This window comes from Hypomesus nipponensis, chromosome 23, assembly GCF_054491055.1.
Source record: "Hypomesus nipponensis isolate SF chromosome 23, ASM5449105v1, whole genome shotgun sequence".
Classification (NCBI taxonomy): Eukaryota; Metazoa; Chordata; class Actinopteri; order Osmeriformes; family Osmeridae; genus Hypomesus; species Hypomesus nipponensis.
The window spans coordinates 2,096,944-2,117,161 of NC_140383.1; the positions used below are offsets into that span (position 1 = coordinate 2,096,944).

Sequence of the window (20,218 nt, forward strand, 5' to 3'; positions counted from 1 at the left end):
CGGCACAATGCATGGAGGAGGAAATTGTATTGTATGTGTGGTTATTATGTCAACAGATCATACTGCTTGGGGTTCCCTTGGTTTTAAAAGATGGTACAATTACTTTGTTCAAGTCAATATATGTAATTACATCACAAGTTAATTCAATGGAACATTTATACTATACATATTTATGGACTAGTCTTAAAACAGAATGGAATATAATAGAATTGAATAGTTGCACTGCCCATTTAGAACCTGATATTTATTTAGTTGCATCAAAGAGAATCAAAAACAATTAGACAAATCCAACACATACATAATTGGCTGAAGTGAATTTCCTGTGACGTTTTCCCCCAATGCGATGAGGAGGATTACTGTTCATAAAAAGACTAATTGCTGTATTCTGACAACACTGGATTACAGAAGAACTTCTCAGTAAACAATCACCTGCTTCCTTTGACAACTGGAACTGGGTGGTCAGCAACACAAGATTTTAGACTTGTTGGCAATTTATCTAATACTTCTACTTAGATGTTATACACAACCATTTGTTCCAAAAAGTCAATTAGTTATATGTTGTAAGAGTATGAAGTAAAAATGGTGCAATAAGTACTGATGCATGATAAATATGGTGGCTACTATGCTATCTAATTCCACAAAATAAATACAGTATGTTCTTTGAAGCAACCAGTACAATATCATCTTAGTATCCATGACATAACTTTTACAGACACGTATTTAGAGATTAACTGTCTCAAAAAGTCTGGAAAGAATTCAAATTCTCTGGCCTATGACCTTACAATCACTACGAAGTTATTCTGACCTCAATTATTATTTTTCGTTTGAAGCCAAAACCGGAATTACATGTATAAAAAAAAAGATATGTATCTGGGTCCTGGCTAGGACATCTTACAGTCCTCTTTCCCCTTCCCCTTCCCCTTCTTGCTGCTGCTGCTCTTAGATCCTTTCCTAGAAGGCTCATAGTTCTGTACGACTTGCTCTCCTGTCTTCTGGCTCCCTGGCCTCTCAGGCTCCAGCCCATCATCGATGGCTTCCACTCCTTCCTCCACCACGACAGCATGCTCATCATTCTGCACCCCTCCACTTAGTGCACCGTCCTGTTGTCCGATCATCAATCCTGCTCTCTCCTCCGGAATGCTCCCCTGTTCATTCACCTCTCTCACTTCTTCTGGGAAAGCCGCTAGCTGTTCCTGGTTCTCTACCTCTGGGCTATGGGCTTCTTGCTTTGGGCTTGGGCATTCTTCTGGCCCACTGGCTTCCTGCTCCTTCACTACAGTATCTCTCTGTCCTGTTGACTGGTCCTCAGGCTCCCCTTCGTTGTGTCTCAGACAAGAGTCAGGATCTTCCTGAGTTAGACGCTGTGGCCTTGTGTCTGTGTCTGACTCTTGACTAACAGCTTTACTTTGGCTTTGCTCCATGTTACAACTGTCAACCGCCTCTGACACGACCACCTGCTCCGTGTGTACGTTTGTTTGGTGAGTTTCAGATTTGTCGTCTGCAGAAATCTCCAAATCCAAGTCGTCGAAGTCAAATGATTGCCCTTTCGTATTCTCCTCCTCCTCACTCTCCAGCGTGGGGGGACCTATCAGCTTGTCGTCTTCTCGCACGTCCTTCCTGGAATCCTCTCGGTCTTCGCTCGAGGATAAACCAGAACGTGTCTCATCCTTCTCGTCGTAGGCGCTTGGAGTAGCAGAACCCTCCCTAGTGTCTGAGCTGCTGTCTGTGGTGGCGTGTTCCCCAGCAGCGACACACATCTCCTCTGGTGGCCGGGGGTCCCACACCACACCAGATACATCAGCCGATGCCTCACACTCGCTCACGGTCTCATTAAGGCAGCTGCCATCACGACATGTGTTCTTATCCGAGCCGAGGTCCGTCTCTGCCTCTGCTTGGACTGTGTCGTCACATTCGGGGGCATTTTCAGACTCCCTGTCGCTCCCGTCTGGTTCCTCCTGGGGTAGCCTCTCCAAGTCTAGTGTTGCTTTAGCACTGAAATGGTCTGGGCTAACAAGACCATCCATATCACTTGGGGCTTCCAGCGTTAGCTGATCCAGCTCTGGTCTGAGTTTAGGAGATGTCTGACAGTCATTGTCTTCTTTGACACCTGCTGAAACAGCACTTGCGGACGGATGACAGTCCGACTGACATCTGGAGTCAGTGGACGTCTCTGGATCATTTACGGCTTCATCACGGTTGATTGTGTGTTCGGACTTCTCTGTATGGATGTCAGTTTCAATTGGGGACTCAAATTCAACCTCCTTGTTTTCAGTATTGGCAGTGATCAACTCACATTTGTCTTCGAGAGCACCGATACTGTCTGGGTGTTCTGACTCATTTGCTTCGTACACAACCTGAGACGTAGGTTCTGATTGTTCTATTAAAATATCAGTGGTTGCTGGCAATGCTGTCTGGATTATAATCTCTTCCTGGTTGGTTGTGAATTCTGGTTCCGCTTTAGGATGAGTGTTTGGTGTACACTCGGCAACACAACTCGTAGTAGAAATACTGCAGTTTGACTTTGATGCCTTTGTTCCTGCATCCGGGTTCTCTGGGTCCAGTGGGGGATTTTGCGTGGCTTCTAAAACGGTTTTGTGACCGTTTTCTTGGTTAATCTGAGATTCATTTGGAATTACAGTGGAAGTCTGTTGGGCTTCAACCGCCACAGACGGCTTCTCTCTGCTACCCGCGTCTTCGTTCTCTTTCACGTTCTTTCCGCCGGTCTTCGCGTCGCCCCCTGGATTTTCATCGTTCTGAGATTCTCCCCTTTTCTTCTTGTTCTTCTTCTTTTTCTTCTTCTTCCTGCCTGAGGCGTTCCCGCCCTGGGGTTGAGGCTGACTGGACGTCACGTCTGGTTCCTCTGGGACCTCCACCTCTGCTGTCTCCACTTCCTCTGTAGACCCAGCGTCTGATTGGACCTGCCTCTGACGTGATCCATCGGGGTTATTTCCTGGATTGTTTGATGCTTTTATGTTTGTTTTGTCCTCAACTGCAGGGGGCTTCTCTGAGGAGGTTTCTGTTGAACCGTTAACACTTTGGCTCACTGGCTGACTCTCTAACTGATGCACTTTGACCTTCTTAGGGTCATCTTCCCCATCACTCCCCTTAATCTCCCCTGCGTCATCCCTCTCTACGCCTGCAAGTCTGTGTTGTGTTTCCTCTACTTCTACACTGTGCTCAGGATCTATCAAAATCACCTGTTCCTCAATAGAGCCGGACCGTGTCACGTCTGCAAAATCATTACAACCGTCTTTGTTGAGATCGGTTGCAGCTTCACAATCTCGTGAGAGTAAACCTTGCTGTTTCTCTACGGCTGTTTCAGTCCTGGGATCGGCTCCCAGGCCCCGGGGGTCAGGGGGGGTCAGAACCTCCTCCTCCTCCTCCTGTGTCTCTTCTTGCTGCCTGGACCCTGGTGGATCCACCTCCTTATCTCCTCTACCTGCCAACTGCAACTCCCGAGCTTTCCCTGGGAGTGGTAGAGGCCAAAGGGTAAGGGCTGGTGTGGGCTGGCAGGTATTTTTCATGTTTATTGTTATAAGAAGCTTGGCCATCATAGCGCAAAAGCAAATTAAAATGACTTGATTGGCTGGTAAGAAGGGTAAGAGAAAATAGAGGAAGATAGCACCAGAAAAAAGATCTTGATCCCAGAAGAATCACCAGGGGAGCACAGAAGATCCTGCGAGCGAGCTGCGACCTTTAACCTCATGACGTGTTCGGCATTGCCATACGATAAAGAGAAGTTCAAGACAAATCACAGGTAACTGAGATAAAAAATGATTTAATTATTGTTATCTGATTGAATCATGAACGAGGCTGAAACCTTGCCTGGAACACTACTTGCAGTATTTAAGTGCAAAGGATGTGAAATAACATGATAAGTACCTAAACAACAATATCAACCACAGGAACGGGCTCTAAAAGGTACAACTAAAACAACCCACACTTCAGGAATCACCATCTCCAATATGTGACGTGTATTAAACCATGACTGAGCGACGGTTTGACGGGGAGCGAGTGAGGATGAACACAAGCAGTGAGAGTGTTAGTAGCAGAGTGAAATGCCAAGCTGCAGACGTGCACAGCTGCAGGCATGCACAGCCACGGAGGTGATTCCGACAGGCAGTTGTGGCATTGGGAGTGGGCTTACCCAGCACGCTGTTCCCCTCCGAGGGGGTGTGGGGGTCCTGGGCCAGGCGAGACGCTGGGTCCACACCCTGCAAGGCCTCGCTCGCTGACTCCACACTCTCTCCATTGGTGGTCAGGTCGGGTCCCAGCACAATCCCATGTTTCTAAGACACACACACACACACATTGTGATGACAGCCTTCTAGATCCTTCTATGGTAAACAGAGCCGACGTTAAAACGACTGTGGATCAAGAGGTCCCGGGGCTCTACTCCCTAACCACACTGTTAGGCTAGGCTTCACTAGGCTAGGCTAGGCTAGGCTAGGCTTCGCTAGGTTAGGCTTCGCTAGGCTAGGCATCGCTAGGCTAGGCTAGGCTTCGCTAGGCTTTGCTAGGCTACCTCAGTACCTTTAGAATGTCCTTCAGCTGGACCACCTCATCCCTGAGCTCATCTCGCTCGTTTCGGATTGCGTCTGAATATTCCTTCTGCCGCTCTAGGGCCTGAACGGCGCCCCCCGCAGGCAGGGAGGAGGAAGCAGAGGAGGAACAGGAGGAAGAGGAGAAATAGGGAGAAATGAGGTGCACAGAAAGAAACAACAGCAGAGATCCTCACAGTGATGCAGGAGCAGGTGTGAGGCCTGCTGGAACTAGGCGTGGCTGTATTCTCTCAATCGTGTTCATACCAACGAGCTAACGGGTTAGCATTCACAGGGCCTACCCCGATCTTTTTATCCTTCCACTCCACTGTCTCCTGGAGGTCAGAGATCTCTCTGTTTAAACCATCGTGCTTCATTCGCAGCTGACGGATCTCCTGAACGCCAGTGGAGAACCGGAAGGAGGAAAAAGCATGTGAGAGAGAGAGGCAGAAGAAACGGCATGCGAGAGGACAGGAATGTTTGAAAACAAGCTCGGACTCAAGAGGTTGTCCTGGCAGAGTGGGGTCTTCGTGGGTGCGGTTGTCAGCTGCCGTCGTACTCACAGTCAGCATCTCCTCGCTGTGTTTCAGGGTCTCCTTAAGCTCGTTGAACTGGAACTGCAGCACGCCGTGAGCATGCTTCTCCCTCTCGTGCTCCTGGGGGGGGGGGGAGAGCAGCACGGACACAATGAGACGGAAATAAACGCAGGCTTTCTCTAGAAACAACATCAAAACTTGACGTTGTCCTCCACGGTCCAGGCGCTGTCCGAGCTCTCCCTACCTTGACCTTCTCCTCGTACTCCCGGCGCGACTCAGCCAGCAGCTCCTCCAGCTCCATGAGAGAGTCCTTCAGCGTGTCCACCTGGTACATCAGGTTGTTCTTCTCATTGTCCAGCTGGGCGTTGGACACCATGGCTTTACGGTACTTCTCCTCTACCTCCACCAGGGCGTCCTGGGGGAGGTGGGGGGAGGGAGGCATGTTGGATGAGTCCCAGGAAGCACAGGTGCATGGGCCCACAGACATACACCCACTCACAGACCTAACTCCTTTCGTATGCAAACACATCGAAAAGTTTCACAGACAGATAACGTACAAACATCTAAAAGAATGGAGGATAAATCCCATTCTACACAAGGGGCTTTGACTTGAAGGTTTAAGGTATTGAGGATGAAGAGCAAAGATGGATTGTGTCAGTGTGGAAGATGGTCCACGACAGCATTCAAATGAAGATCTGCCGTGCCTGAAAGATTGGCATGCAGGTTTAGTAAAGCTAAGCTTCGGTGTATTGTTCAGGAAAGACACATTCAGTAGTCCTACATAGTTAGTAGCTGGAAGGAGTCACTGCAAAAGGGGGAACTAAAACTAAAACTAGTCTAAAACTGTAATAATCACCATCAGCCCGACTTGCCGATATGATGATTCATGATCAAACTGGACGAGCATCTACAGCATACTACCACACCATACAGGGATTTTGAAACACTGGTTGCTGTCTGAGCCTTAGTTTGGGACTGCAGGGTTTGGGGGCAGCTTGGCTGTTGTACCTTGACTTCTTTGAGGTTCTGCATGTACTTGGATTCCACATCCTGTATCTGATCCTTCAGCTCATGGATCTCCTGGGGTACAGAGCGTGTGAAGGGTGAGGCGACAGAGACATGTGCAGAGGCAGTGGGCACAGCTGGAGGGAAACCTCGAGCAACATGACAGGTAGAGGAGACAGAGCGAGGCAGTGTGGATGGTTACAGACAGGTGTGGAGAGCCGGGAGGGAGGGAGAGGGAGAGGGGGAGGGAGGGAGGGAGGGAGGAGAGGGAAAGGGAGAGGGGAGGGGGGAGGGGGGCTCTTGGAGCCTCACCTTGATCTCTCTTATGGAGACTTCGGTGTCAGCAGCAGATAATTCACCACTTCCTCTCCGGGAGGAAGTCCCACCCAGCGAGGCGAGAGTCGCTGCCGATAGGGTGGAAGCTGCTCGAGAACCCTGCAGAAGAGAAGCTGATTGGTTATCAGGAGGAGGGCTCGTACAACGTCTCAGAACGTAGCCTGGCGACGAGCAGGTTTCTCTACAGAAAACACCACGTACCTTTTCCAGGTAATCTCGATCCTCGCTCTGTAGGGAAGAAGGAAGCAGAGTTAGAACATGGTGCACATGGTGACATCAGTCACAAGGAGAAGGACTACAGGGCTTTGAAAGGAAGGGTGAGGCCAGGAGTTAGTAGTCACGGCTACAATGCCATCCTATCACAGCCCTGCTGTGAGGTGAGCTGATGGAAGACACGCCCAGTCAAGTCACCGCAGCAGTCAAAGCTGTTAAAACACACACAAACCTGCTGTTGGACCAGAGCACCAGCATGTGTTTGGAAGAATCACAGACAATGTCAGTAGCCATCTAAGCTGTAGTGAGTTTTACATATTATACATCATGCCCACAAATCATCCACTCGTTCCATACCATGTCACTAATGGCTGGATTATCTCTATACAGCCTCTAAAGTTACTCAGTTACCCTACCCTTCTCAAAGTCCAAATCACACTTATGACACATGTCCTGGGAGCACAACCAGACAAACAGAAGGCTTAGCAGGCCACCCTACTCCCCCGGCTGGGTGGAGGACCCCAGGATCCTCAGCTCTGACCAGCCAGCCATGCTGGGGCCTCGGGACAAAAGCACCCGGCTGCCGAAAAGTGTCCGTCCTGACGTCATGAACTGCTTTTGACTGCCAGGACACATCCGTCGCTATGCCAACCTGACATCCTTAAGACAGCAGTCCTTTCCCAGTCGGTTAAAATCCATGCTAAATACTATTCTCCTTCCGTTAAAAAGGTACCGCTTATAGCTTTGAACCGACGGGGAGAGCAAAGTGGACAGTATGACGTCGGTCCGGACGCTCTTCAGCTTGACACGGCCACTCACGTCTGACAGGCTGGGGATGGACAGCTGGTCCAGGTCTCTGGGCAGGACGCCCCCCGGTGCTGCGCTGCGCAGGAAGCTAGCCACAGAGCCGCCGTCCTCCTGCACCGCCACCAGGGGGCGCCGATGGACAAGAAATATTTAGGAGAGCGGTGTCAGCACTTCTACTGACCAGCTACCAGAACGACCTCACATGCGGACACAGGGTTGTTGTCACATGGGGCAGGGACAGTTTATATATATATATATATATATATATATATATATATATATATATATATATATATATATATATATATATATATATATATATATATATATATATATATATATATATATATATATATATATATATAAAATATAAACATACATAAATCTATATGTTTATATAAATATATATGTTGAAACATCATATGGTGCCTGTCCTGTATCATCCTGAAAGTATTGTGTTCTGATCAAGTGGTTTTCAAGGGATATCTTCCTTTTAAGTATTCTGCTATTGATAACCTTTTTTTACACTTCCTAAAGCCTTGTGAAATCCCAGACAGATCCAACCCCCCAGACATGCTTGATAGGGACCAGGTTGGAGGTGTGTGACCGGGGAGGGGAGCTCACCACTGGGCTGGCGCGGGCAGAGCTGGCCCTGGAGGAAGCTCTGGAGCCTCGATAGCTACTGTACTCTGAGGGCTGGAGAAGACACACACACAGACACACACACGCTCCATCAGCTACACTCAGTGACACAAGTCCTGTCGTAAGCAATGTCTCACACACACACACACACACACACAGCAGGCAACAGGAAATGAGGCAGGGGAAAAGGGAAATGGGTCTTGCTGTGAGAGTTCCCACGCGTCACGCCAGAGTTAATGGGGCTGAAGGGTGTTTGTGTGTTCAGTAGCACGTACAGCCGCTGGGCTGCAGCCATGCTTAGTACCATGCTGCTGAGAAGGGAATATCATCACACACCACAGACTGTCAGTAGACAACAACCCCCAGAAACATCTAGAAGATAAGTATGGTCAAGAACACGCACTGCAAAACGTGTCAAAGGCGCTAGGGAGCATGAGAGAGATCCAGCCTATACTCTCAGTTATGCTGCTGTAAGATCTTCAGACTATATACCACACACACACACACACACACAAACACACGGCCGACTGAGAGGTATCAAATAGAGGTTAATGACAAAGTCAATCAGTGAGGCATTCAAGATGCATCTTCAGAAACTCTTCATGCGTTTCAGAGTCCACTCCAGTCTAGAGTACCATCACACACAGTGTCTGTCAAAGTCTTACGCGAGAGTTGGAGCCACTGACCCTCCGAGATGTACTGTACAGGCTGTCCTCGTACAAGGAGGCCTGCAGATGTGTACACACACACACGCGCGCACGCCCACACACACACGCACACACACACACGCGCACAAACACACACACGCACCAGATAAGTGAAGTATGAATCAGTATATTTGACTTGAGGACAGGGCGACTCTTTGCTTCTCCATACATGCTCCAATCAAGCAGTCCACACAGTGAAGATAACGTGTAATTGGCCTACTTGTGCCTTTCTGCTCAAATGAGTGAGATGTGTATCTGAGCTACTAAAGGGTGAGATGTGTATCCAAGCAACCGAAGGTGTGTGCACTGCAAGGTCACTAGGGGACGCACTAGTGCAAACTGGGGGAAAGTGAAAATGAAAACATTCAGTGTCGGCTTGAAGGAACAAAATGACTGTCAGGTGACTAAGTCCCATTCGTGGAAACAAGTGCTCAAATATGAGTCAGTGGGGGTGGAGAGAGGGCAGGGTGAGAGAGGGCAGGGAGAGAGAGGGCAGGGTGAGAGAGGGCAGGGTGAGAGAGGGCAGGATGAGAGAGGGCAGGGTGAGAGAGGGCAGGGTGAGAGGGGACAGGGTGAGAGAGGGCAGGGTGAGAGAGGGCAGGGTGAGAGAGGGCAGGGTGAGAGAGGGCAGGGTGAGAGAGGGCAGGGTGAGAGAGGGCAGGGTGAGAGAGGGCAGGGTGAGAGAGGGCAGGGTGAGAGAGGGCAGGGTGAGAGAGGGCAGGGTGAGAGAGGGCAGGGTGAGAGGGGACAGGGTGAGAGAGGGCAGGGTGAGAGAGGGCAGGGTGAGAGAGGGCAGGGTGAGAGGGGACAGGGTGAGAGAGGGCAGGGTGAGAGAGGGCAGGGTGAGAGAGGGCAGGGTGAGAGAGGGCAGGATGAGAGAGGGCAGGGTGAGAGAGGGCAGGGTGAGAGAGGGCAGGGTGAGAGAGGGCAGGGTGAGAGGGGACAGGCTGGTGAGGAACACCAACCCTGTGTTTCCGGTGGTAGGAGATCTGACTGAGGAGACCGGAGTACTACAGTAGGTGGGTCAGAAACGACACGGTGTGTCGCATTGAGGACAGAAAACAATAACCAGCATCTGAATCGTGTTATCCTGTTTAAATGATGTGTGTGTGTGTGTGTTTGTGTACAGACCTGGTAGCCATTGTAAGCAGAGCCTTGCTGTCTAGAGGAAGACAGGCCATTGCTGCTGTATAAGTCAGAGGAAGCATAGGCTGCCTGCGATAAGAACAGGGGGAGGAAGGAGGAGGGTGGAGAGAAGAGGGGGGAGGGAAGAGGGAGCGAGGATGGAGAAGGGAAGAGGGAGCGAGGATGGAGAAGGGAAGAGGGAGCGAGGATGGAGAAGGGAAGAGGGAGGTGGGATGGAGAAGGGAAGAGGGAGCGAGGATGGAGAAGAGAAGAGGGAGGTGGGATGGAGAAGGGAAGAGGGAGCGAGGATGGAGAAGGGAAGAGCGAGCGAGGATGGAGAAGGGAAGAGGGAGCGAGGATGGAGAAGGGAAGAGGGAGCAAGGATGGAGAAGGGAGGCTTGTTGAGAAAGTAAGAAAGCAGAGCCAGTGAATGATAAACAGAGTGGGAGGAAATAAAGTGAACTGGATAGGAGCCAGTAACAGCGTCTGTAACGTCAGTCACAGCGTCTGTAACGTCAGTCACAGCGTCTGTAACGTCAGTCACAGCGTCTGTAACGTCAGTCACAGCGTCTGTAACGTCAGTCACAGCGTCTGTAACGTCAGTCACAGCGTCTGTAACGTCAGTCACAGCGTCTGTAACGTCAGTCACAGCGTCTGTAACGTCAGTCACAGCGTCTGTAACGTCAGTCACAGCGTCTGTAACGTCAGTCACAGCGTCTGTAACGTCAGTAACAGCGTCTGTAACGTCAGTAACAGCGTCTGTAACGTCAGTAACAGCGTCTGTAACGTCAGTCACAGCGTATGTAACGTCAGTAACAGCGTCAGTCACCCACCGGCTGGAGGTCCAGTCTGGAGGAGCGAGACAACCTGCTGTCATCACGAGACATCCTACTGTCATCACTGAGTCTGGAGCTCTGAGAGGGACGAAGAGATGGAGGGAGAGGAGGAGGGAGAGATGGAGGAAGAGGAGGTGGGAGATGAGGAGGAAGAGATGGAGGAAGAGATGGAGGAAGAGGAGGAAGGCAGCAATGCAAGAAGAGGAGAAGAGGGAGAGTGAGTAAAACGTTGAGGAGGAAGAGAAGTAAAGACAGGAGACACACACACACACAGACACAGACACACACACAGACACGTGGGAGGACAGGAAGAGCACACTCCCAGAACAACACTCGTGTGTGCCAACACGCTGGCAGGACCCTAACACAGCCCTCTGTCTCACCACACACACCACCACAGACACGCCCCTGCCACCAGGATAGGAGGGAGGGGGACATCAACAAAAGGGAGGAAGGGGAGAGGGGTTGTCATAGCACCCACCGTCAAGTCTAGTTTGGATGAGCGAGTCACCCTGCTGTCGTCACGAGACATCCTACTGTCATCACTGAGTCTGGAGCTCTGGTCCCCAGAGGAGGAGAGGGAAGGAGAGAGAGGATGAGGAGGGAGGATGAGGAGGGAGGATGAGGAGGGAGGATGAGGAGAGAGGATGAGGAGGGAGGATGAGGAGAGAGGATGATGAGAGAGGATGAGGAGAGAGGATGAGGAGAGAGGATGATGAGGGAGAGGAGGTCAGAGGATGAGGAGAGAGGATGAGGAGGGAGGATGAGGAGAGAGGATGATGAGAGAAGATGAGGAGGGAGGATGAGGAGAGAGGATGAGGAGAGAGGATGAGGAGAGAGGATGAGGAGAGAGGATGAGGAGGGAGGATGAGGAGGGAGAGGAGGTCAGAGGATGAGGACAGGGATGAACAGATGTGCATCTCCACTACGTCACACCATCCAAACTGATCTGCAGATGCAGGCGTGACCCGCACTGAAAGTAACGAGCATGTGACACTGCATACAGCAAGGACAGGCTGCGTGACTGAGCACGTCCACACAGCAGACACACTACTGACCCTGCTGGATACGGCACTGTAACCATCGTCATAGCCATTGCTCTGTGAGGGTCAGAGAACAAGCACAAATCAGTAATGTGTGTGTGTGTGTGTGTGTGTGGGGGGGGGGGGTTCTGTGAGAGTGTACTATGAAACATCCCTTCCCCTCTTTACATACATCTCTGTCTTTGTGTTTGTGTTTCTTCTTCTTCTTTGACTTCTTCTGAGAATACGAGGAGGAGCCCTAAGAGGAGGAGAAGAGGGGAGGACAGGAGGAGGAGGGAGGAGGGGAGGAGAAGGAGAGGAGGAGGGGACAGGAGGGAGGAGGGGAGGAGGAGGGAGGAGGAGGAGGAGGGGAGGGGGGACAGGAGGAGGAGGAGAGGGGAGGAGGAGGAGGGGAGGGGGGACAGGAGGAGGAGGAGAGGGGAGAAGGAGGGAGGAGGGGAGGAGGAGGAGGGGAGAAGGAGGGAGGAGGGGAGGAGGAGGAGGGGAGAAGGAGGGAGGAGGGGAGGAGGAGGAGGGGAGGAGGAGAGGGGAGAAGGAGGGAGGAGGGGAGGAGAGGACAGATGGAGGGAGGAGGGGAGGAGGGGGGGACAGGAGGAGGAGGGAGGAGGGGAGGAGGAGGGGAGGACAGCAGAATAAAGATGTTTGCCAGTCTTCATCAGAGAGGTTGGTGGGTGATCCAAACCACATGCAGCTAGCAGCTGTACCTACGGCCCCCTCTTGCCCCCATCCCTGCTAGCATGTTAAAGATAACACTAACTACAACACACACACACCTGTTACTGACCTGGTTAGCACATGCACATGTCAGACATTCACCACACAACACTCTCTGGTCAGGACAAACTGTACGTGCAGAACAACAACTACTACCTCAGAACGATCCTTTTTCAGTAATAAACTGAAGGCTCTCCCTATTATGGGCTGGCTGGACGGTTTGCGTCAAACCTTAATCGTTCCCTCCTTGCGCCACTATTTTCCAGTGATTACAAATCACAGTAATTTCTGCTCTCTATTTGAACAGATAACATATCTTTAAGCTTAAAATCACAGGAGACGACTATAAAGACCTGAGCTTGTGTTTGCTTTGGCACTAGATGGTTGGCACTTATGTTACCCAGGCAAGTCAAGTCAAGAACAGTCCATCCATATCTATATACCACATCAGCACAAGGTACCCACATAAACAGCCCTAGTTGTGCTCTGAGGGAGGAAACCTGGTCACACCCAGGAAGATGCTGAGCTCCCTCCCTCACAGACTGCCTATTTGACACATGTTGCATTTAAACACAAGAAAAGTACAAAGCAAGTAGATTGGGTGAGTCAGGGCAAGGTGCAGGATAGTTTTATCTGGCAAACAATTTGATATAAAATGAGATTGAAAAACTGCTGACTGACAGCCTCAAAGCTCCTGTTCTGGCGTTCAGCACTGTATCACAGCTAAATGTTAGTGACTGTGCTATCCACTCACAAACAAGTTCCCATGCAGTTGGGTTGTGCGTGGTACACAACAGGTCCATGTAGCCAGAGAACCTTACCCCGGCAGTGTAGGTGCCCAGAGGGTCTAGATCCGACTGTACAAACACAGGACAGCATCGTCACCAGAGAACACAGGAACCTCACAACCAGCCCTTCACAGGCTCACTACAGCATGGGCAAGCTGTTGTCATGTGTTACAGAGGGCTGGACGCTTAGTTCTACAGTTTGAGAGTTCTAGAGGAGCAGGAGAGTTCTAGAGTTTGAGAGTTCTAGATTTTGAGAGTTCTAGAGTTTGAGAGTTCTAGAGTTTGAGAGTTCTAGAGTTTGAGAGTTCTAGATTTTGAGAGTTCTAGAGTTTGAGAGTTCTAGAGTTTGAGAGTTCTAGATTTTGAGAGTTTTAGAGTTTGAGAGTTCTAGAGTTTGAGAGTTCTAGAGTTTGAGAGTTTTAGAGTTTGAGAGTTCTAGAGTTTGAGAGTTCTAGAGTTTGAGAGTTGGAGAGGAGAGGTTAGGGTTAGGAGTACTGACCCTCACACTGGTCCGGCTGCCCACAGACATGCGTTCATCATCGTCGGAGATCTTTGACAGGAGAGAGGAAGGGAGGGAGGGAAAGAAAACAAATTAATTGTCGCTTTTAACATTTCAGCCAAATTGTATCGAAACCTAGTAAATCGTCTCCTTGTGAAAAAGCAGAAAACTTCAACTGTTTACACGTATCACTGAAAATCAATAATAAAATCAATACAATTCCTTGTTTCTGCCATATGCCAGATATTTACCCATCAGTGAGTCAAGACATGAGTGCTATTCGTTACTGTCCTGGGACAATGAATTCTGGTTCCAGGAGACAATGTAGAACTATACAAATAGTATCTTTATTTATTCTGACATTCCACTATCATTAAGCAATGTATCTATAGCCAAGATTGTAAACAGAATAAAATGTTCTCTCAATGAATCGAGTGGATTGTTTTCTGAAGCACAAAGTTTTGCTGAGTCGGTACCATGGTAACATGGAGGGTGAAGGGGAGGAGAGAGTGAGGTCAACTGGGGAGGAGAGAAAGAGCGATTGAGGGACAGAGGGAGAGAGTAAAGTAGAGAGAGGGAGAGAGAGATAGACGGACAGAGAGAGAGAGAGAGAGAGAGAGATAGACGGACAGAGAGAGAGAGAGAGAGAGAGAGAGAGAGAGAGATAGAGAGAGAGAGACGGATGGATACACACCGAGGTATGTTTCCGTGAGGGCCGTGAGTACCTCTCACTGTCCTCCTGGATGAAGGAGAAGGACATGAAGACGGGATCTCAACAGTTCAACAACCACACAGTCAAGAGGATGGGGTGAAACTCAGTTTTAGTAGATATACCAAGGGACATGTCACAAAGGTCTTCAACACACACACAACTGAACTGAGCGTCAGAGAGACAGAAAACTGGAACATTCTGGAGTGACCCTCCAGTCAGCCTTAATGTCCAGCTGCCCCATGCAGCATCAGTCCCTCATGCAGCCATGCGTGCAGTTAAACCCATCAAACCAGTCTCTGTGACCACTGTTGTGGTGCTGCTGTCTGCAAACCACTGAGGCAGTGGACAGGGTCACACCCACCATTAGCAGGGACTCTGAGCGCTGGGTCCTACCCTACACTGCAGCACGGCCAGAGGGAATGGGTCCTACCCTACACTGCAGCACGGCCAGAGGGAATGGGTCCTACCCTACACTGCAGCAGAGCCAGAGGGAATGGGTCCTACCCTACACTGCAGCACAGCCAGAGGGAATGGGTCCTACCCTACACTGCAGCACAGCCAGAGGGAATGGGTCCTACCCTACACTGCAGCAGAGCCAGAGGGAATGGGTCCTACCCTACACTGCAGCAGAGCCAGAGGGAATGGGTCCTACCCTACACTGCAGCACAGCCAGAGGGAATGGGTCCTACCCTACACTGCAGCACAGCCAGAGGGAATGGGTCCTACCCTACACTGCAGCACAGCCAGAGGGAATGGGTCCTACCCTACACTGCAGCAGAGCCAGAGGGAATGGGTCCTACCCTACACTGCAGCAGAGCCAGAGGGAATGGGTCCTACCCTACACTGCAGCACAGCCAGAGGGAATGGGTCCTACCCTACACTGCAGCACAGCCAGAGGGAATGGGTCCTACCCTACACTGCAGCACAGCCAGAGGGAATGGGTCCTACCCTACACTGCAGCAGAGCCAGAGGGAATGGGTCCTACCCTACACTGCAGCAGAGCCAGAGGGAATGGGTCCTACCCTACACTGCAGCAGAGCCAGAGGGAATGGGTCCTACCCTACACTGCAGCAGAGCCAGAGGGAATGGGTCCTACCCTACACTGCAGCAGAGCCAGAGGGAATGGGTCCTACCCTACACTGCAGCAGAGCCAGAGGGAATGGGTCCTACCCTACACTGCAGCACAGCCAGAGGGAATGGGTCCTACCCTACACTGCAGCACAGCCAGAGGGAATGGGTCCTACCCTACACTGCAGCAGAGCCAGAGGGAATGGGTCCTACCCTACACTGCAGCAGAGCCAGAGGGAATGGGTCCTACCCTACACTGCAGCACAGTCAGAGGGAATGGGTCCTACCCTACACTGCAGCACAGCCAGAGGGAATGGGTCCTACCCTACACTGCAGCAGAGCCAGAGGGAATGGGTCCTACCCTACACTGCAGCAGAGCCAGAGGGAATGGGTCCTACCCTACACTGCAGCACGGCCAGAGGAGGCCAGAGGATTGTGTTCATATCTCAAATCTAGTTTACAATTTTGCACATTTAAATGTGTGTGATAGTGTGACCAGTAAAGAGGGAAATAAGACTGTGTTGTGTTCCGTTTAGGATATATTCAAATAAACACCAAAAAAAGCGATCGTCCTGAATGCCCTCTGTCTACTGGGGTCTAAACTATAATACACAAAAATAGTCTGACATCATCAGAATGAAGCAGTTTGGCTGAATGAAGCTCATGCAGTCTCACAACAGAGACAGGTGGCTGAGCAGATTCAAACAGCCATGGAAACATTCCAAACAATATTATGGATTATTTTCAACATTAGATGAATTAGGTCTAGCTGATCTGAAAAAGATAAAGCAGCCTTTTTTTCATAAAAGCCTTTTATCTGAGATGATCCTAAATGACCCGCTATTCAAAAGGTTACTGCAGGCCATTCCTTTCAAATACAGGCTGACAGCAAAATACTTTAGAAAGATAGAAAAGTCTGAACATCTAACCCCAACACAAACGTCTGAGATAAACCTACACAGGAAGCTCACTAACCTCTGATAAGTTAGCGTACAAACGTGATTCAGTCTTTAGCATTCAGGTCTAAACGGTTAGTACAGCATGCAGTGCAAACACGTTTGTAGTGTGATGAGACACTTTCAGCATTCAGCCATCACTTCACTCCAGGCGACTGTACCATCCACTGTTCGATATCTCCCCATTTGGCATCTGCTTTACTGTCCACCTTGGTGTCCAGGCCGTAATATTTCTGAGGGAGGCAGGGATGGGGAGGATGGAAAGGGGTGAGGCAAGGAAAAGAACAGCACTAACAGAAATGAAGAGGGTTTTCACCACACACACTCTACCTCTCTGTCTGTCGGCCTGTATATTTATGACTGAACAGTATCCTGTCCCCAGCCCCTCATGTCAATCACATCCACACACTGCATGCGTAAAAAAGGTCTCATGTAGCCTGTGCTGATGCAGCAGTGTTTGTAATGACGTCTGAATGAATGTGGGGGAGAGAGAGGAGGCCTACCTTCTGAACCTGAAAGATCTACACAGCCAGAGCAGACAGCAGGGAGGAGGCAGGAGGCAGGAGGCAGGAGGAGATCAACACATCAACCAGGGAAAACAAAGTTCAATAAAAAGAGGAGAAAAAAATGAATGACAAGAAGAACTGAATCTTAAACAAGCATGGAAGAGTAGAACAGAGCAGTGTAGAGCACAGTAGAGTAGAGCAGAATAGAGTCCAGTAGAGCAGAGTCCAGCACAGTAGAGCAGAGCAGAAAAGAGCAGAGTCCAGTAGAGCAGAGCAGAGTATAGCAGATGCATGTTGCTGAGGACAGGTACAGGGTGGCAGGGTGGAATGTGCCTCATGGTGCAGCAGAGTCTCAGGGCCCCGGCCGCCCCAGCAGCCCAGCCAGACCCTCCCCAGGGTCACACAGAGGGCGGGGGGACGGAGCATGTGACTGCATGTGCCGGCTCCAAGAGTCTGGTGTCAGTGTAGAGTAGAGTCAAGTAGAGCAGGAATAGAGTCGAGTACATCAGAGTATAGTAGAGTACAGTAGATATAGCAGGAGTAGAGCAGGTCAATATAGTATTATTGAAGCACCAATTCAACCGCAACTATTCCTACAACCATGATTGATGCAATAACAGACTTGCGTACAAAGTATTTCAGTCACAAAACGTTCGTTTAAATATCAGCGACCCAATGTCTTTGTCCTAAGCAATCACAGAAATCAGCTGAACTTAAATAAAAGACCGTAGACAAATAGCTTCAAAAAACATGTAAGAAAACGACAACCCTCCATCCATACACCCACGCACAGACACACACACAGACACACGCACAGACACACGCACAGACACACGCACAGACACACGCACAGACACACGCACAGACACACGCACAGACACACGCACAGACACACGCACAGACACACGCACAGACACACGCACAGACACACGCACAGACACACACACCTGCACATGTATTCATCTTGACACACTCACCCGTTTAATGAATGCCTCCTCAATGTTTGCACCCCTTTAGTTAAGTTAGCTAAAAATGCATAACCCTATGTTGCTTAAAGTAAACAAAGAGCAGGTCCTACAACGACGACATAAACAGCATCAATACAATCACCTGCAGCGCTAAACAAAGCCCTGCTGTGAGATCCTGAGCAGGGCTACATGCTCCTACAGTACTCTGTCAGGGAGATCCAGGTCTGTCCGGTTTTAAAGGACAGAGCTCTCCCTCCCCAGCTCAGCTGCTAATCCAGATTTAACTCTGTGTAACTGTGCGTCTCTCTACTGCAGTCTAGCGCTGGGGGGTTAAACTGACCCCTCTGTCCACAGTTAGTCTTACTGTATGGTACGGCGGCGCTGTCATCACTACAACATCACCACCTCCTGACCTCATCAGCTCTCTGGTGTTAACTCACAGGTCCAGGCTGAGAGGAGAGGTCGAGCACCAGACTAGGAAATGTCCACCCGCAGCAAAAACCACCGGTCCTTAGTTATGTTCAGCGCCGGACAATGTCTGCCGGTAGTTTCACAGGAAGACAAACTGGCATTTAGGCGTCCCAGGTGCTTTTCAGCTCGCTACACGTCGTGATTAAACATGATGTCTGCCTTGTCTTCGGAGGGGAGGCCTATTTAAGGACTTATGAAACAATCTAGCTTCTGGAAGCTTGTCCAGCTGGGATGATTTAGGTCTGACCCCTGCGCTATACGTAATAGTTTCAATAAAGAACTGTTAATACCTTCCTCTCATGACTGTTAGGATAGATAAGGGGGAGAATCTAGGAGCAGACAACCATAACTACTTCACATTAAGGTTACATTAACCACCATGCAAGTCCTATGTAAAAACATAAGAATTGTTATGGGATCAAATAGTATTAAGTTTTAGTCATTTCGCAGACGCTCTTATCCCGAGTCAGAGGTAAGTGTTGGAGGTATAGCATATTACAAAAGTGGAAAGAGGCCCAGTTTGGCGGAGGGGTGTGAGAGGGAAGTGGATGTAAAGATGTTACCAAAACAGGATCAATGTAAACATCCTCTTACCCCTGGGAAAGCTCCAATAAGCTGCAATGAAAGCAACTACACCGCAGCTCCAGTGTATGATGATGATGCAACTGTGTGGGTATTGCTATGTACTTACATGACAGTTCATGCAACCTTGCTGTGACAAGTTTACAAAGGCCCATACACACAAGGAAACTGTCCATCATATTGTGCACTTAGTTGGTGAGTTGACTGGAAACCCAAGTTGCTTGCGCCACAAGTTGCTAAGCAAACGTCATAGATTTGAGACAAATTCAGTCTATATTCAGTTCCAAAGCCTCACCCCAGTGGCCTGGGTTCGACTCGGGCCTCGGCCCTTTGCTACACGTCTTCCCCACTCTCCCTCCCTACTTTTCCATTCACACTTGTAAAACTGTCCAATAAAGCATGAACAACTCCCCAACACATCTCCTTAAAAACGCCCGTGCATCCGTTTGACCCGTCTCCCTCTCTGGACCCACCTTTTTCCTCGGGGGGGTGGCAGGGCGCCCCCAGAGAGCAGCCCGCCCCCCCCTGCCTGCCAGCCTCCGGCCGGCCGTGCCGCCGGGCTCAGGGGCCCTGCCCCGGGTGACCCATACGGCCCTGGGCCCGCCGGCCGCCCACGGAGACGGGATCACGGCAGGAGACCCTCCGGGGCTCAGACCGACTCCCAGCGGAGGAGGAAGCAGCCCTGATCCACACACATGCCCCAACCCTTGGCTCTGTTTCCTCCACCTGAGCATGAGAGGCCGTGTCCAGAAGAAGTCCTGGTGGAGGAGCCGTCCCTCGTTTGTTCCTGCCGTCGTCAGAGCGGTGTTGAGCTGCTACTAGTCCACCCCTGGCTTCAGAAAGGAGCCCAGCTAAGCTACTTTGGAGCTACTTTGGTTAAAGGTTTAAAGACACACACACCTCCTGACCAGACTGGGCGTAGCATTGACTGTTAATCTTGTGAGTATGACAGGGTGGTGTGTGTTTTTGTCCATGAGTCTGGCCTAGAAAGTGATCGAGTTTGTTTATGAACGTATCCGTTTTGTTCAACTACACAGATGGATGTGAAATATCACCGACTGGAGAGTTTGTTGGAGTTAAGATTGTTAGGCAGTTACACTGCGCCACAGGGAACATTATTTATCCTGTGATTTGAATCGTTTCTTAAAGCAGTGAGTGTGACT

At 50.1% G+C, this 20,218-nt stretch overlaps 1 protein-coding gene across 11 annotated transcripts in view; it reads right to left on the reverse strand.

The window, feature by feature from the left end:
• Window positions 1-225: 225 nt before the first annotated feature.
• lrrfip1a (leucine rich repeat (in FLII) interacting protein 1a) overlaps window positions 226-20,218 on the reverse strand; it is a 36,960-nt gene continuing 16,967 nt past the window's right edge. Inside the window, exons 3-24 of one of the 11 annotated variants that reach the window (XM_084689666.1) lie at window positions 17,032-17,049; window positions 16,690-16,761; window positions 14,487-14,531; window positions 13,793-13,843; window positions 13,327-13,362; window positions 11,964-12,029; window positions 11,807-11,848; window positions 11,230-11,307; window positions 10,746-10,826; window positions 9,919-10,002; window positions 8,746-8,808; window positions 8,063-8,134; window positions 7,451-7,549; window positions 6,620-6,646; window positions 6,395-6,517; window positions 6,086-6,157; window positions 5,322-5,492; window positions 5,105-5,197; window positions 4,844-4,936; window positions 4,534-4,626; window positions 4,148-4,289; window positions 226-3,466 (exon numbers count right to left, since the gene is read on the reverse strand). In XM_084689666.1, the coding sequence (XP_084545792.1) occupies window positions 882-3,466; window positions 4,148-4,289; window positions 4,534-4,626; window positions 4,844-4,936; window positions 5,105-5,197; window positions 5,322-5,492; window positions 6,086-6,157; window positions 6,395-6,517; window positions 6,620-6,646; window positions 7,451-7,549; window positions 8,063-8,134; window positions 8,746-8,808; window positions 9,919-10,002; window positions 10,746-10,826; window positions 11,230-11,307; window positions 11,807-11,848; window positions 11,964-12,029; window positions 13,327-13,362; window positions 13,793-13,843; window positions 14,487-14,531; window positions 16,690-16,761; window positions 17,032-17,049 (4,206 nt within the window). In that variant the 3' untranslated portion in view covers window positions 226-881. The remainder of the gene's footprint in view (window positions 3,467-4,147; window positions 4,290-4,533; window positions 4,627-4,843; window positions 4,937-5,104; window positions 5,198-5,321; window positions 5,493-6,085; window positions 6,158-6,394; window positions 6,518-6,619; window positions 6,647-7,450; window positions 7,550-8,062; window positions 8,135-8,745; window positions 8,809-9,918; window positions 10,003-10,745; window positions 10,827-11,229; window positions 11,308-11,806; window positions 11,849-11,963; window positions 12,030-13,326; window positions 13,363-13,792; window positions 13,844-14,486; window positions 14,532-16,689; window positions 16,762-17,031; window positions 17,050-20,218) is intronic. The other 10 variants (XM_084689669.1, XM_084689668.1, XM_084689667.1 and 7 more) reach the window with 10 other exon arrangements.